We start from the raw sequence: 19,292 nt of genomic DNA on the forward strand, positions 1-19,292 counted from the left end.
ATAACGCGTAACCTTTTAAAATATATAACTATTCAAATATAAAAATAGCCACTTTTTGAAAACCAAACCAAGTGTGAAATTTTTTGGGACGAAATAAAAGCATAGAAACTTCAAAAAGGCATTAATTTTCAAAATACAAATTTCGCTTAATTAACTTTTCCTTTTTTTCTGTTTTTTATTAATTATTAAAAAGGTTGTTAAAAGTTACATGTGAAAAGTAGTTATAAGTGGCCATTAAAAAAGTAACTAGCTTTATTAAAGTTTTAAAAGTAAGTCTATAAATTGCAAGTTTCTTTTTGAATAATTTATATAACTCATCATTTACAATGTAATTTTTTATCATGCAAAATATTTTGCGATTTATAAATTTTAATCAGAAATTTAACTGAAAATATAATTTAATAAAGAAAGAAATAACTACACTGAGTCCCGAAAATCTATTTTTCAAAAATTTGGACTCTAAATTTTAATGGATTTTAATAATAAACTAATTAATGTCTCAAAGATGTTCATTTTTATACAAAAATAAGCTTCACTATATTAAGCAAACGCTATATACTAGCGCTTTGTGACATTAAATCTAACAAACAGCAATTTTAAATTTATAAAACAACATATAAGAAGATAAGGAGTTTTCGATTATTCGATTCCAATCTATAATTATAAGATATTTTAAAAAGTAATCAGTAATTTTTTATTACATTCAATAAAATACTAGTCATTTTTTTTCGAAAGTAACTAGTTACACTTAATTTTTCGCAAAAATATAACTCGTTACTTTTACAACACTAATTTTTAGGTATTTTAATAAAAATATTAAAAAATTGGAAATATTAGTTATTTTTTTTATTAAAAAAAATATGCCCTGAGTATTTTCATTGAGATTTTAAATTTTATTTTTGATAATTTTATATATTTAAGTTAAAAACAAAACAAAAAACATATTCTATAATTAAAACGATATAATGATGAACAACTTTAAAAATGAATCTTAAAATAAGTCGATTTACAAGTCGAAGTTAAAGAAATAAGATATGTATTTATTAATGCTGTATAATATAAAACCATAAATACGAATTTAAATATAATATAGTAATGAATTAAATCAGCAATATATATTATTAAACAAGATTTTTTAGTCAAATAAGTGTCGCACATACTGTATAATATTCAAAGTAAAACAAATAATATCGTGATGGATTGAACTTCCACTCTTTAAAAAAATGTTGGGAATATAAAAGATTCTACCTCAATAAATTTTCATCATGAGAGGATATTGCATAACCAAGAGGAGCATTAGAAGTCGCACCTGGTAAATTGTTAAACTCATTATAATGTGAATTGTTGTCACTGGTCAAGCTTAATCCTGTATTAGGCGTATTATAGCTAGGGATAGGATTAATATTTTGATTGGAAAAAGATGAATAATCATTTCGAGAGCCGCTAGAAGTTCTACTTTTAACTATTGGATTTTCTCTAAAAAAGTAGTTGCAACCGTCCTTTAATTTGATTAAATATATAGATAGATTATTAGGTTCATATATATATATAGATATTAAGGATGTATTGATTTTTTAATATCAGATCTGCCCGATCATTCATATTAATATCGGTTATCGGCCGATATCGTTAATTTGTTGGCTGGCTGCTCCTATATATCAAAACGGCGAATAAAAAATTATTTATGATATAATGTTCATAATGGATTAGAAATGTGCACAAGTCGGCCTGCTATTTGTAAATTTCCTGGCCCGTAAAAATTAAATCAGTTTCCTAGCTCTGCAATATATTTTGTACTAACGAACGATTTTTTCCATCCAATTTAAATATTTATATTTAGGATTTCTAAAACCGAATCCGAAACTTTTATTAAGGATTCTAATTCGAGATTTGAAAGAAATATGCCGAATCCAATGTTTTTTTTTAATTAAAGCTTTTCCTTTCTTTAACTCCTTGACGACATCTACTTATTTTTTTTTTATTTAACATTATTACTTATTCTTTTATACATAAAATAATTACTATGAGAATGACGGTACATAATCCTTTTTAAAAAAATTTTGTACACAATTTTATTAATTCTTATATGGCAGGCCCAGACCATAGCCCAGCCTAGGTATACGGGCTGGAGCGGATAGTTATTTAAAAATAAGCCTAGGCCGGTCCTAAAAAAAATTTTTTATGAACCCGGGCAAGGCTGAGCCTTTCTTATAAACCCGAGTCGGGGTAAAAATTATAAAAGGTGAATAATTTAAAACTCGACTATTATCTTATATAATACATAGAATGATTATCATATTTATTCACTATCATATTATTTACATTAAAAAATACATATATCGTTGGTTGGAAAATGCTTGGGTAGTTTATAAAAGAGCAAAATATTTTTTTAAAATTACTCATTAATTATAATGTATTTGTATTTTAGTGAAATTATAACATTTAATTTGTGTTTATATACTTTACTAGACTAGGTAAATAAAAGTAATTATAATTTTATGAAATATGGTAGTATTGTAAAGTAATAAAATGTAACTTAGTTGCTAGCTTATTTACCATTTTTTAAGAAAAGGAACGCCATTCGTTACCTTCTTATAGAGGTAACGAGTAACGGTAACGCGTTTCTTTTTTTTGAGTAACGGTAACGCAAAATTTTACTCGTTACTTTAAATTTTTTCTTAAAAAATATTTTTAAAAAAAACATATTTTATAATATAAAATTACTTTTATTTTTTTTTTAATATAAATAATTTAAGCCGAGTTTTTAATTCATATCAACCACCATTTCCTTCATTTTTATTTTTTTTGTTGTTAAATTTTAAGTCGAATGTTAATCTAATTAATATTCAATCAAAATTCAAAGTAAATGTTAATAATATTGTTATTCTATTTTATAATTTATTTTAGAATTATGTCCATAGTACTTACTTCTTCAAATGAAGATGATTTAACCCTCCCCCTGGTCCCAATTTAAAACATAATTTACACCAATAAAGAAAATTAAGGGTACAAAGTCTACACTTTGTAAAGATAAATTATGTCCCAACGCAAATATTTCAACTTCAATGGTTCAAACTTAAAAAAGCATATGAAGGTAAATAGATGAATTAATATATTATTATTTTAAACATTACTTAAATAATAGAATATTAAATCATGGGTATTATAAAAAAAACCTTTAAAGGAAGTATTCTTTCATAATATTTTGAAAAGCTTAATCATGAAATTAAAATATAATCAATTAAATTATACTATAGTATAGGGCTGGGAACCAACATTAAAAACCCAAGATTAATAAAATATTGTATTGGTTCAAAATATTATATTGGGTTTAAATAATATCTTCTATATCTTGTTTTAGTGTTGCTATTGGTTTAACTTCAAATTGTTAATTAATTTAAAGAATAAAATAGTGATTTTAAAAAACTTTGTTTAAATAAATATGTATTTTTAAATAAATATATACATGGAATAAACTAAGAAGCAATATTGTTTTAGAGAACTGAACCTAGATATTTTTCCTGATTCCTTTTTAATAAACTGAATTTTGAAAAAGATAAAAAATTGAAAAATTATTTTTGGCAATCATAATTTCAATTTTTAATGTTTATCTTGACATTAAGCTTAGTGAGGGATTAAAAAATTAAATTAAATTTTTAAAAGATTTATATTCAATTATTGAAAAAAACAAGTTATTTTTAAAAAAAAATTCAGGAATTATAATATTTTAATTAAAAAATTATAGACTGTACATTCCTCAAAAATGGAAAAGATTAATGAACATTTGAATAATAATTTTAAAAAAATTGAAATCAACTCACACCATTGAGCAAAATCCATCTACATTAGAGATAATAGAACAATCAGCTGTTGATGAAATAGTTTAATTTTGTAATTGAAGAATTACAACCATTTTCAATTGTAGAAAGCACTGCATTTATTAATATTATCAAAAAATTACAGCTAACTAAAAATGTGATGTTTAGACCTACCCCGTTTCGAAAATTGACAAAGCATAATGGCAAAGAAATTGGATTTATTGTGTATCCTAAAAATTGTCTATGAATTCTTGATGCTTATCATCGTTATATAAAATATATTTTTTATAGATTATATTCTCTTTTAAAAAGTTTTATTTAGGGATGATGGTACACTGGCTATACTCAGACATTCAGCCTGCTTAGCTTGTAAAAGGCTAAATAAAAACACATATTTGATTATGTAGCAAAAATAATCTTTGAAATTTTTACCACATATAAGATACAAAATAAAGTGACCACATGCATTACCGACAATGCTAGAAATTATATAAAAGCTTTCAAGTAAAAAAATTATAATATATTTATTAAAAATTTATTAGAGTATATGAAGAAGGAGAGGAATAGGATGAGAAATAATTCCTCTTCCATTATTTGATCTATTTGAAAACCAAAATATGATAGTATTTTATACTTACCTAAGCATCATTCTTGTTCAGCACACACTTTAAATCTCATTGCAAGTGTTGATATTGAAAAGGCAGGTAAAAATGTCCATTTTAAAACCATTTCAAAAATTACATTTTCTAAATGTAAGCTATTGTGGAATAATCATGGGCAAACGAAACTGTGCAATCATTTTTAAGGAAAACGTGGGAAGATGAAGGACCTACTTTTATAACTCCGTGAAATTAGTAGATAGGCTCTTTCAATTTTGGAGAGCGAAGAAAAAATGCATTTGGGATATCTCGCTCCCATGAATTATAATATTAAAACTTTAAAAAAATGGCTTTAAATAATTTCAAGTTTTGTAAGCCGCTTATTAATTCAATTCGGGAGGCGTAGATAAAAGGTATACCGTTCAAATTACTTACAATTTATATTTCGATTATCTTTTACTTTCAATAGATTCAAACACATCTATAAAGATGAATATATACTATCCGCAATAATTCACCCGCTATTTAAATTGGTTGGCCCTGGATAAAATTAGAGGTCAAAAAAGGAAGAATGCTAGAACTTATTTCCAGTTTGATAAAAGATCTTGATTAAGAAAGAGCAGACTTAATTTTATCCAACACACATACCAGAATATTTTCTGATAAAGATAAAAAAAATTTGATGAGGAAATGAATGAAGACCCTTGTGAAGATGATCTATTAAGCTTTATTCATAATAAAAATAATTTTTAAATATTTTTAATAAATTCCCCGAATAAAATTTTCATTTATTAATAATACAATTCTCCCATTCCCTGAACCAATCAAACGTGTGTTTAGCACGGCAAAAGCTGTGTTGAGTGTATATATGAAAATTTTTTTTATAAAAAGATCTTATCTAATTATATATCTTTTTATATAGTTTTATTTATATTATATATTGTAGGAAAAAAATAAATATTTTTTTTATATACAATGTTTAATTTTTTAAGTAACGAGTAACCCGTTACTTTTTTGAATAGTCGGTAACGCTTCCTTTTTCAGAAGTAACGAGTAACGGTAACGCGCTTCTTTATTGTAGTGTTTACAGCATCATATTATGGTAATGAATGAAGTGTGTAGACATACATTTTTATTATTTTATTTTAGGTTAATTTAATATTATTTAACATAAATATTGAAGATTAAAAATTTTCTTTCAAGTTAGTGTAATTTGCAATGTTTTACAGCGTAATTATGTTAACCAGTTATGAAATGCAATTGATAGTCTATGACTATGTAGAAATCTATTAATAAATTGCTTCAATAGTATGGTGATATCTAACAATTAACAACCCATTTACATTTGATAGAGCTTGGGATTGATGAAAATGATCAGGATTTTATAAATAAAACATATGGTCTCTAATTAATGCCCCTCCTATAGCAAATTAATATTCCTCATCAAATCAGGTAAACTAATACTTTATGGTACCGATTATCAAGATCAAATCTGGACTCCCTTTCAATAATCCATTTTAACACAATCTAGCTTCATAGACTTATTCTCTGATATGATCTTGTAAATCCTTTCAAATAATTGTTACCTAAATAAAAATAAAAAGTCACCCATTGACGTCATTCAACCCCAATAAATCCAGAATATCATGATCAATCATTTTGTATCTATAATCTTCAGAATACCTCGCCGTGCCCGCATTTTAACTGCTGAAAAATTATTTAATTTGATTGTTTCGCTTAATAACAATAATAATTCAGATACAACGCGCCGATGATAGCAATATCTTGGTGTGATTTATCCGGGCTACGATCTTCCTAAGCGTCTTAAGCTCATGTCTATCCCTCTCTAAAGATTTGCGTATATGCCTAAGCAAGTCAGTCTCGATTCCTTGCTGATCCTAAGAAGGCAAATTACCTTTTTCTTGGAGGTCTCAGGAGGAACATAGTCTGGGACGTGCAAGGATCTTGGTGGCAATGGAGTTGACGAACCATGGCCGACAAAGTTGAGTTCTTTATCGTCGTCAGGATGGCGAAAGTTGAGAGTGCAATTTATGGGGAATCTCAGTTTCTTTCTTTTCCCACGAATATGCAAAGCTCTAAAAGACGCTTAGGAAGATCGTAGCCTGGATGAATCAATACCAATATTGCTAACATCGATGCGTTGCTAGAGAAGTCAAGGATTCTCATTGTTGCAGTCCACTGGGGGTCTGCTCATGCACATGACGCCTCCTACACAGCACAATAATTAGGAGGCGAAGAGATCATCGAGACGTCCAACGACTGCCTTCATCAGGGACACGATCAATAAAGCGTCCGCCTCCAAGTCAAGGTAACGTAAGTATATGATTAGCTCATGATGGTCATACACCACTTCTAATAGACGGTCATCATAATAATATCAAACGGCCTTTTTAGGCCAGTCCGCCTGTGTCGAACTCAGATGTAGTTTAGTTTGTTTCTGAGTAACCGGAATAGGGGAATGGTTAGCAGAAATATCGTGCGACCCATCGCCCATGATGCCGAGTAGCTCACGCAGTGGTAATCTCGACTGACTCTTTGTCTATCGTTTCTTCTCTAGTGTCAGCGATGCATTAGACCTGCCAGTTATCAAAAACATCTTCAACGGTATCATCAATCCCTGTCCCCTTCCAGGTATCGTTGACTTTAACTTAGTTACCTAACTTAATATCGCACTTGCGAGACCAGGTGAGGGTGCGCTGCAGTCACCGTTCACCAAAGTTGTGGCCCGTAGGGGATCTTGACCTCAACTCCCTCAAGGTCGCCAATCTTCCGGTATCCCTCTTTCATTGGGTTAGCCAACAAATACGTTCCCGTCATAGCACAACTCGTAGAGGCCCGGGTGTTGGGAGAAAAAACGTCCAAGGACCAAATCTGTTCGCCACTGTACGTTATCAAGTTAGGGATTTTTTGCAAAAGTTTGCAACACACACTCAGGGATCGGAAATTGCCCTGCAGTAATCAACACTCCTCCCGACGAGCAAAATTATCTATTTAGGGGTCCTAATCGGTTTGACAATCAAGACTAACTATGCTGACAATGATACGACTTAAATTAAGCAAATGTTTTGAAGTGTTCAGGCCCTACTGTACTAACATCAATAGGCAGACTCCTCGAGACTATGATTTTAAAAGTTGTGAATCTCTTCGCTTATACGATAACGAAAATGTCGATGTTCTTCTAATTATGGATATGCCAGATCACGCTATCAAAAACATTAATGCTGTTATGGTTATCAAGAGAAGGTTCGCCTTCTATCTTTACGAACTCATCCATCGCATACTACGTTTTTATAAAAGGAGGTTATCGCTCCACATCGACAGAAATCGTACTCACTCAAATATTAAGGAGAATCGGACTTGAAGTCTTTACCACCATCACAAAATGTCCAATGAACCCACTGATGAGAACCCGACTGATGGGCCATCTCGCACCTTGGCAAAAGAGATAGACATCCTGATCTGAGCTCCATATTCAAGCTCCCAACAGCTTAAGCGAAGTTTCCCTAGATGGTCTTTCTACTAACCAAGGAAGCCAAGCTACCCCGTCGTTGCTCTCCTTACAATTCGATCTATCATCTCAAGATGTAACTGACATATGAATTCAAAAAAAATCACAAGAATCACCCCCGCAAATATAAATTTACACATATAAATTTGTATTTCTCTATTATCTTTTTGCTTGCCTTTAATTTTTTATATTGTATTGTGTTATAAATTATCTAACTTTTACTTTGTATATTTGAAAAATATTTCGTTTAAATAACTCTAACCCTAGTCCCCTAGAACCAAACCCCTCGCTTCGAATTATAATTTTGTAGATCGTTTTGTCAGATCCTTTCCTGTCAACTCCATCATGAGAACAGAAAATAAAGACCAGTAAATATAGCCTCCTAATCTGTTGTTTGTTCTAGTAGTTTCAGACACCGATGGTTTATTTGAACCTCAAGTCCCAAAATTATTCAACGACACCTTAATAGTTTTTTTTAGATAATTTTCTTTTTCAAATTGTTTTATTTATTATAGATATAGTATATAATTTTTTGATATATACATTTTTTAATATTTATAATCAAAAATTTATCTTATTCTAATTTAATATTGAATTTAAAAATATTGATTATGAATTTAAATATTAATATTATATTAAATTGGAAAGTTTTGGAAATCGAAAAAATTAATTATATTTTTTCTCAAAATATGGAATTTTATTTTTAAAACAAGATGCTTTTATAAATGTAAGATTAAATTTAAAATAAAAAATGTGTAAATTTCTGCTTAAGCTTTTAAATTTTTTATTAAATAAAAACGTGAGAAAGCGTAAATTAATAGACGACGTATTTTGTATAAATGAGAGTAAGAAAATCGAGAGGTCTGTCAAATCCTTATATTATGCAAAAATTACCCTTCATTCTTAAAATTGGTACCCATAAGAAAAATTATTATGTTCATTGGCCCATTTCCAATAGGTATCCACATTGTAATCTAGCCCTCTTCAAAGTTTGCCCCCCTCTTTAAAGTTTGCAAACCTGTTTTTCGAAGAAACTACACCCCCTCTTTCTCCTCACAATCAACTGCCAGCTTCTCGGACATTTTCCTCGATCACAACCCAACCAAACATCATTTCTCAATTTCATAAAATGGAATTGTCAAATCACTCTTTGACATATCTCTTCCCTGCTGCAAAAACTACTTTAAAAACGAAAGAATAGTTGAAGTTCCTTTTTCATAGCTAAAAAATCTTAAGGGTGCCAGACAAAACATCCAATAAGAGGCGAGGAATGATACCATCTTAATAATTCAACAAATTACTCCCTCAATCACTCACAAACCCAAGATTAGATTATATTATATATTTTTGGGTATCAGATATATCGCCCTACGGAAGCTCATTAGTGATACCGGAACTTTTTAAATCATATCATCTAGGATGATTTATAAAATCTCTTGTCTATTCTCAACCCATATCAAATAAATGTTATCTGCTAAGGTTGGCTGCGGTACATCTAACTAGAATTCATTTAGAAAATAGGCCTAACTAGATTCAATTTGGTTTCTAAACTCTAAATGCAGCACACGACTTTTCAAAATTTTATGGAGTAATCCGAACCGATGCGGGTTACCTTTACTAAAAAATAGCAAAAAATATTTATGGAAGAGCTCCCTGAGAAGTTGTTATGTCAATGAGCATACTAAATGTTTTTAAGGAATAAACATGAGGCTTCTGGCAGTTTAACCAAAAATATATAAGCCAATCCTGAAAAAATGTCTATGACGCATTGCTACCGTTCATTTGGAATTTTATAGTTTAAAATGTCATGCCAATTAATAAATAACATTATAAGGTACAATTATTACTTTTATCACAACTTTTGGATATGATATTGTATATTTAAATCCAATTTATATACATGAATTCAGGGATTCGAACCGGAACCAGAGAAGAAAACCCGGGTTTTGAAAAAATTTCTGAACCCGAACTTGAACTCTGTATATACAATTTTCAAAACCCCGAACTGAATTCGGGAATTTTTTTAAACCCGGGTTATAAAATCGTATATTAAGATATTTGTAAAATTGTAAATACAAATATTAATAATTTAATGAGATTTTTTAATATTTTCAAGTTATTTAAATATAATAAGTAAATCCTTAAATATTACAATATTACTTAATGAAGATGAATAGATTTGTGTGAAAAGGCATCTTATTAATTTATAGAAAGCCCATATCCACGCCCATTTTATCTAATGATTATAGTTCGGATGAAGTTATTAAAGAAGATGATTTAGAGAAATTGATACAACTTAAAGAAAGGCATGACAAAATACTTAAGAGGACCAACTATTGCATAGAAAAGTATTGAAAAGATAATTATTGAATTTGGGCGATTTTAAAAGATCGGATAAGAAGGAAAATATTTTGCATTTTTGATAATTTATCCAAAATCATATTTGCTATTCCTGCAACCCAAGCTAATTTATCATATTTTCATATAAATATATTTATTAGAAGTTAGCGTTGAATGATCCTTTTCACATTTGTAATTCATTCTTTCACTGCAGATCGAAGATAAGCAAACAACACTTGGAAGATATTGTGCTAATACGTCTAAATAAAATTTTTAAAATTGATGTATGACTTTCTTTGTACTTTTAAATATATTTTGCCTATAAATAAAATAATTTTATTTTTTATACTAAATTTATGTCTAGTTTTTTAATTTTGATTTAAATATAGAAATTTTTATCAATTCAAGCTGAACCCGGAACCAAACCTGGGTTCAAAAATATTACTCTGAACTGAACCCGAATCTACTTAATTATTTTTTAACCTTGAACTGAACACAAACCGAACCTGATTAAAAATTTTGCCGGGTTCGCATCCCTGCATGAATGTCAGCATGTATAGAGTACCACATAATGAATTACAAACAATTTTGTCATGAAATTTGGAGCTAGTTCTATTATGAATATTTTTAATATAAATTAATAAAAAATTTCATGGCGAAAATGTTTGAATTTATAATATAAAAACTCTCCGGAATACATTTTCAGTAAAATCAGATTTTTAAAATTTAAAATCCCCTCAGTAAATGATTTAAAATTGAGAAATTTGGAATTCTCATGCAATCTATATCGCAATACGACATTATATTTACAAAATATTTATAATTTACTGCTTGTAATTCAAGAAAATTCCTCCAAAAATCAAGATTAGGAAGAATATCGATCCCATTTCCAACACCCAATATAAATTTTCTATAAAGAGTCCCAAATGTCAGGTAGACGCCAAAAAATGTGAAAAACCTTGAAACAATAATTGAGAATTGATATATGTAAATAGTTTTCAATTTATGTGAAATTTTTGAAAAAAATAAAATTATTATTAATTCGACTTTGATATGACATAATTATTTTATAAAAACTCATAAGCAATAACCATAGTTAAAAAGGCAAGAATAATCACTATTTACGATAAAAAATCATAGAATATCAATAAAATTGTATCTTACAGTATTGACAATATAGACCCTGTGCTTTTACCCTGGTGTCTCCTTTTCCCGGGATTACTGTGGGAAGGATTTTTATCATCAACACAAAAGGAGTCTTCCCAAAGCCTCAATTCAAATACATAACCACAATCTGGAATTTTTGCTTCTTTGTTTTGAATTGGAGAGATATTTATCATATTTTTGAATTCATATAAAAACTTAAAGGTAGGCTTTTTGAGGGCGGGGCAATGAATAAAATATATGATTTAAAAAATAAGAAAATCAGAGTCTACTAAAAAATAAATCAAACTTGTTATATAATGGTATAATATATAGATAAAATTTATTATAAACCTAGTAATATATATCAGTGAGGACAGTAGTTAGGTGATTGCTCTATTTTAAGCAAGCAATACCTAGTTTAGAAAGAAAACTATCCCTTCAGCCTCGAAGTTTTTTTTAAAAATGTATATTTGCTATCTTATATTAAGAAACTATCCTGACATTTATTAATATATAATTTGAAATATGTTAGGGTGACTTAATAAATATGAATTGGCAATTATAATTTATTTTAAAAATACAGGCGGGGCCGAATATAAATCGCCAGTATTATCTATAAAAAAATTTTAAATATTAATATATCTTAAATTTTTTAAAAAATATCCGAGCCTGGTCTGAAAATATAAAAATCCGGGCCGGGCGAATTTTAGAACCCCCAGGTCGAGCTATGCAAATGGTAGCTCTGTAGGTCTCTGGCCTAGATGGCTTTAGGGATTTAAATTTATAAACATCATTTCAGGTGAAATTAATAATTGAAAATTCGAGTTTTGTATTTTTATGATTATAAAGATGGCTTAAGCCTAAAAATATTATTTTTTAATTGGTTTAGTCCCTATTTTAAGTTTGATAAATTTTAAGGAAAATTGCATAGAAAATTAATGCCCATTCCACTCCACCATCTTACATGCAGTGAAGTAAAATGGGATTTGTCTACGTAGAACAAGAGACATTCGAAATGAAAAAAAAATATTATTGTCCAATGATGTAATAATTTTTCATTCACTGTCATTACCTCTAGCAAGCAAGAGCATACATCACAGATGGGGTTAAGTGAAGTTCTTAGATTAATCATGAAGTATGTGCTTTAATGTTAGATGTTAAAAATTTCATCAGTAAATGTTTATGGCAGGAATTTTCGTTAATAACTAGCTGATCTTAATTTCATTCAAGAATTTTAGGTGAAAAACGTGATATACCTTCTAATATACATGTTTGGTAATATGGGCAATAAAATTATCAAGATATAATTATGGGTATGACTAAATACTGAATTGCTAAAATGAATTGCTAAAAAGCAATTAATCATAATCAATCAAAATTTTATTATGTATATTTTATTTAATGAAAATTTTTAAAACTTTTTTTAAAATATACTTATATTATTTTTTTATTAAATGAAGGATACTGATTAAATATCATATAATATATAATTTTATTTTGAGTTAATATTATTATAAAAGAAATATTTTCATAGCTTATTAAAACATAAATAAATTTTTTTCAATTTTAAAAATTAACAAATATATATCCGTAAGAGGGCGTTATATGCCTAAATATGTAAGTATCATTTTAGGAAACCGGAATGATGATTGGATAGCGCTTTTTTTATATTTGGGTATATATACATATGAAAAACCTAAAAATTAAAAAAAAATTTAGGTTTCTTTGATGTTTAATTTATGAGTAGGTTTAGAATAGTAAAATAATGGAAATTTTCTAAGGTAAATATTGCTGGCGTTATTTATCAAAATCTCTTAATTTTTGTTTTATATGTGTATATTTACGTGCTAAGCATTATCCTAAAAATATTTTAGAAAATATTATGATTTGACCGAATGCCGAGCTTAAAACCGACCACTTACTAAATATTCGATTGACCAAATTTACTAGTAATATAATTTGAAAAATGTTGATTTTCGTATTATATGTCTATAAATACGCGTAAAACATAATTCTAAAAAATATTTTAAAAATGTCGTGATTTGACGGATAACCGACTCGTAGCCCACCAATGACTAAATACTGAATTGCTGGCGTTTTAAATCAAAATATCTTAATTTTTGTTTTATACGTGTATATTTACGTGCTAAGCATTATCCTAAAAAATCTTTTGAAAATAATTTGATTTGACCGATTGCCGAGCTCAAAACCGACCACTTACTAAATATTCGATTGACCAAATTTACTAGTAATATAATTTGAAAAATGTTGATTTTCGTATTATATGTCTATAAATACGTGTAAAACATAATTCTAAAAAATATTTTAAAAATGTCGTGATTTGACGGATCGACTCGTAGCCCACCCAATGACTAAATACTGAATTGCTGGCGTTTTAAATCAAAATATCTTAATTTTTGTTTTATACGTGTATATTTACGTGCTAAGCATTATCCTAAAAAATCTTTTGAAAATAATTTGATTTGACCGATTGCCGAGCTTAAAACCGACCACTTACTAAATATTCGATTGACCAAATTTACTATAAATTCTTAGTTATAAATTTATATAATTTTTGTATTAACACTTAAAATTTATGCAATACTATATGCTAAAGTATTTTTATTTTTATATAATAAATAAAATCTATAATACTCTCTAAAAATGTGTTATGTGCAAATATTTCATGAGATTCAAAAAAGGGGCGTTTAAACCCCATCACCATGATTATATTCTTTCTAATATTTTTTTATTTTCCTTTATTATTTATATTCGAAATTATTATATTTTTTCTGAATATTTAAAAAATATTTGGCATTATTTTAAAAATAAAAAAATTTGAGTTAGAAGTATATAAAAAATAATAAACAAATAAATAAATAAATACTTTTAAATAATAGCCGTTAAAATTTAAAATTGTTTTATAATTATAAATCATATTTTTGCTATTAAAATGTCTGATCTGTTCTCAAAGTTTTTATTTTGGTAAAATATATATTTAATAATATATTTTAAAATTTTATTATAGGTTAAAGGAAACGGTTATCCGCCAAATAGCGATATTTTAAAAATATTTTTTGGGATTATGTTTTACACGTATTTATAGATATATAAAACGAAAATCAACATTTTACAAATTGTATTACTAGTAAATTTGGTCAATCGAATATTTACTAAGTGGTGGCATTTGGTCAAATCATAATATTTTCAAAATATTTTTTAGGATAATGCTTAGCACGTTACACATATAAAACAAAAATTAAGATATTTTGTTTTAAAACGCCAGCAATTCAGTATTTAGTCATTGGGTGGGCTACGAGTCGGTTATCCGCCAAATAGAGATATTTTAAAAATATTTTTTGGGATTATGTTTTATACGTATTTATAGATATATAAAACGAAAATCAAAATTTTTCAAATTGTATTACTAGTAAATTTGGTCAATCGAATATTTACTAAGTGGTCGGTTTTGAGCTCGGCAATCGGTCAAATCAAATTATTTTCAAAAAATTTTTTAGGATAATGCTTAGCACGTAAATATACATGTATAAAACAAAAATTAAGATATTTTGATTTAAAACGCCAGCAATATTTACCTTAAAAAATTTCCATTATTTTACTATTCTAAACCTACTCATAAATTAAACATCAAAGAAACCAAATTTTTTTTTTAATTTTTAGGTTTTTCATATGTATATATACCCAAATATAAAAAAAGCGCTATCCAATCATCATTCCGGTTTCCTAAAATGATACTTACATATTTAGGCATATAATGCCCTCTTACGGATATATATTTGTTAAATTTTAAAATTGAAAAAAATTTATTTATGTTTTAATAAGCTATGAAAATATTTCTTTTATAATAATATTAACTCAAAATAAAATTATATATTATATGATATTTAATCAGTATCCTTCATTTAATAAAAAAAAAATTTAAGTATATTTTAAAAAAAGTTTTAAAAATTTTCATTACATAAAATAAATACATAATAAAAATTTGATTGATTATGATTAATTGCTTTTTAGCAATTCATTTTAGCAATTCAGTATTTAGTCATACCGATTATTTGTTAGTCTACCAGGAGGGTAAACTAAACATTCTTGCCGATATGTTTTCTAGCTTCGCAAGCAATAAAAGTGTGGACCAAAAGAGTTATAAACAATAAGTGTAAATATGATTGATGACTTAGTTTAGATTATAAGAGAATATGTTTAGCAACTCAAAAAGACCCAAAAAATACAACTCTATTCCTGGAACAGCATGGGACAATATTGCAAGTCTGGTCAATGGTAAATATTATCCAGTATTGTGGATGATTTACAAAATGGGTTAAAACAGTAGTCGTCATCAATATCATAGTATTCACAGTAATTTTACACAAGTGGCTTGCCTGAAATTATCGTCTCAGAAATCTAACAAGATGATAACTTTTTGTAAGAGTAACAGGATCAAACAGATTATTTTTAACTCTCGCATATAAAGTTGGTTAGCCGAAAGATTTATAAGGATACTAAAATAGTGTGTTACAATGGAAAAAATGTAGCTGTCATAATATGCCCATTCATAACTAGCAGGTGTTCTTCCAAAATTTTATTGGATCACCAGTTGTAGACTATTATGGATCAACAGAAGATCTAAAGAAAAAATTTTAGAAAAAATTTTAGAAAAAAAATTGAGACATCAATTTTATCATGACAAATCTGTTGAGGACTGAAAATTTAAGGAAAAACATGCAGGTTCAAAAGGAGACTCAGGCCAGAAGGTTATTGAGAATTTTATCATACACAGGAAAAAAGAATTGTTGTATGATGGTGATATTAATGGTGTAATTAAACAAAGGCACATTGGGTTTCTGAGGCTGAGAATTGTGATGATAGTGTTAAAGAGACACTAGAAGTGTTCAATGGTATAGATATTACAGGCTAAATAAATATTTGTCTAAGCAGACCATCTCAAATTAATAAAAATAAGTTATAAAAGAGATGAGAAGGAGATAAAATGATTTGCTAAATAATATTAATGTGTTTTTATAATTTATACTTCTATTTTTGTTAAAATTTATTAATGTATGATTTTGAGATATGCATTTAAAATAAAGAATTGTTGATATAAATAAATGGAATCAAAGAATTGTAAATATCGTAAAAATATAAATCTATATTTAAAACAGAAATAAATAAACTCGTGACTCAACAATGTTTATCAATTTATTATTTAGCATCAACTATAGATAAAGCCAACTTAGCCATTGCTTAACTATAGTGAGTACATATCATGTTATTTTACAATTTAAATAAAAATGAGCCATATTCATTTACTTTTTTCACCGTTGTATCACATAATATTATTATTTTTGCTTTTCTCTTTGAGCCTAAGCACATATCTAGATAAGGATCTCCTTCATAATAGGTAATTAGGAACCAGTTATCTATTAATATCAGATAAAATTTGTCATTAATATAAATATTACCTCCACCATCTATATCCATCTCAAGATGACTTCCTATTAGTTTATTGCTCCCCCATTTATTATCTGTCAATTGATATTGTATGACTGAAGAATTAAGATGCTTTATTTCTTCACTTGGGCAATCACAGATTTTGTATTGATATTTTACGTCTCCCATATTACTTCCAGCTAATGTCGAATATCTATTCAATTAACATAATATATGCTAAAGATTTTAAGGCTAAACTTTTGATTATAAATCGAATTTAAACGACGTACTAATGTTTGTTTAATACTATCATCTTTAAAGCGCAAAACACATTGTGGGAATATATGTTTTAAATTATATACGAAAATAATTATTGGAAAAATATTCATATCTTAAATAAACGGTTAGGGTCCACTAGATCGTATGAACATTTGTGAAAAAACGTCAAATGACCTAAAATGGCCACAAATATATTTGAAGCGATTATAAAATTGTATAATTTTGAAACGTTGTAACAGATTTGGCAAATAAATTAAAAAATGCTTTTTATTTTAAATTATTTAAATGGCTAAATGGTAATTAATATTTATATTAATACAAGAACAGTATATATTAAAAAATAAATAGCAGATAATTTACAATATTTTAGCAAACTCTTAATGCTCTAGATTCATTAATATATAATAGACAGCACAATTGTATTATAAATATATCTTTGATATAACATCATTAAAATTTATATGAAATATCTCATAATAAAATTTTTAATTAATATATAAAAATGCAATCTCTTTTTTTTGCATGATAATGTATAAATTGAATTAAATTTTTCTTAGAATAGATAATATTATTGCTAACCATTTGATTATTAGAATTTGTATAATAGCTTTGTTTAAAAATGATATAAATAGCAGATAATTTACAATATTTTAGCAAACTCTTTATTATAAATATATCTTTGATATAACATTATTAAAATTTATATGAAATATCTCATAATAAAATTTTTAGTTAATATATAAAAATGTAATCTCTTTTTTTTGCATGATAATGTATAAATTGAATTAAATTTTTGTTAGAATAGATAATATTATTGTTGTATTTTGATTTGATCAAACTATATTGAACCATTTGATTATTAGAATTTGAATAATAGCTTTGTTTAAAAATGATATAAATAGCAGATAATTTACAATATTTTAGCAAACTCTTTATTATAAATATATCTTTGATATAACATTAAAATTTATATGAAATATCTCATAATAAAAATTTTAATTAATATATAAAAATGCAATCTCTTTTTTTTGCATGATAATGTATAAATTGAATTAAATTTTTCTTAGAATAGATAATATTATTGTTGTATTTTGATTTGATCAAACTATATTGAACCATTTGATTATTAGAATTTGAATAATAGCTTTGTTTAAAAATGATATAAATAGCAGATAATTTACAATATTTTAGCAAACTCTTTATTATAAATATATCATTGATATAACATTATCAAAATTTATATGAAATATCTCATAATAAAAATTTTAATTAATATATAAAAATGCAATCTCTTTTTTTTGCATGATAATGTACAAATTGAATTAAATTTTTCTTAGAATAGATAATATTATTGTTGTATTTTGATTTGATCAAACTATATTGAACCATTTGATTATTAGAATTTGAATAATAGCTTTGTTTATATGCACTCTTTGTTTTGCCTAGTTTTCTAAAAAAATTAATTATTATATGCAAATTAAATAATATATACTTTACAATTTTCTTATTGATAATTGTTGCGATTTAGCATTAATCTCTTGGATTTTCATAATTATTTTGGGAACAAACTACTTTGGGAACGAACTATTTTTTTTTGGGAACGAACTATTGCAATTACGACAAAAAACCTATTTCCTAAATTTTCATAAGAATTAGAGGGACGATACCAAAACATGCGTGGGATAACTTACTTAATTTCTTTCCGGCTGATGCTATTATATAGCATTTTGTACACTTAATTTTTGTATAATTTTAGGGAATATTTATAACTCAAGGTAATTTTTCAAAAATTTAATAATACTAATAATTATTGAGAGTTAAAATTCTGTGAAGTGTTTATAATTTTTTCTGATGATCATTTATAGTGAACGCATTATGTTCAAACGGTATGTTATTTAATGTAGCATTATTTACAAAATCAAGCCAATAAATAGAGGATAATTTATTGAGTGTTATGATAACCTTTCATTGTTTGCGTTATTTTAGATAATAACGTTTAATGTGCAATTGTTAAAGCTAGAAGAATCAGCTGAGATTTCGATCCCGTTAAATAACGCAACAATTGAACATAACGTGTTTACTATAAATTCGCCGACCTAATTAATAGTAAACTCGTTATGTTCAAGCTGTGCATTA

The 19,292-nt window shown here is 26.9% G+C and overlaps 1 protein-coding gene across 2 annotated transcripts; it reads right to left on the reverse strand.

The window, feature by feature from the left end:
* Window positions 1-1,037: 1,037 nt before the first annotated feature.
* Window positions 1,038-17,305, reverse strand: LOC135931902 (cation-dependent mannose-6-phosphate receptor-like). 2 transcript variants are annotated; one of them, XM_065469216.1, is made up of 6 exons: window positions 17,136-17,305; window positions 16,910-17,091; window positions 16,758-16,867; window positions 11,451-11,659; window positions 11,115-11,244; window positions 1,038-1,499 (listed from the first exon to the last, which is right to left on the reverse strand). In XM_065469216.1, exons 1-6 carry the CDS (start codon window positions 17,264-17,266, stop codon window positions 1,245-1,247), a joined length of 1,017 nt encoding a protein of 338 aa, XP_065325288.1. In that variant the 5' UTR covers window positions 17,267-17,305; the 3' UTR covers window positions 1,038-1,244. The 2 variants fall into 2 exon arrangements, with proteins under 2 accessions (XP_065325288.1, XP_065325289.1); XM_065469217.1 differs by having other exon boundaries at window positions 1,040-1,499; window positions 17,168-17,273.
* Between the last annotated feature and the right edge of the window lie 1,987 nt (window positions 17,306-19,292).

This window comes from Gordionus sp. m RMFG-2023, chromosome 1 (genome assembly GCF_954871325.1).
Source record: "Gordionus sp. m RMFG-2023 chromosome 1, tfGorSpeb1-WG-v2, whole genome shotgun sequence".
In the NCBI taxonomy this organism is placed as follows: domain Eukaryota; kingdom Metazoa; phylum Nematomorpha; class Gordioida; order Chordodea; family Parachordodidae; genus Gordionus; species Gordionus sp. m RMFG-2023.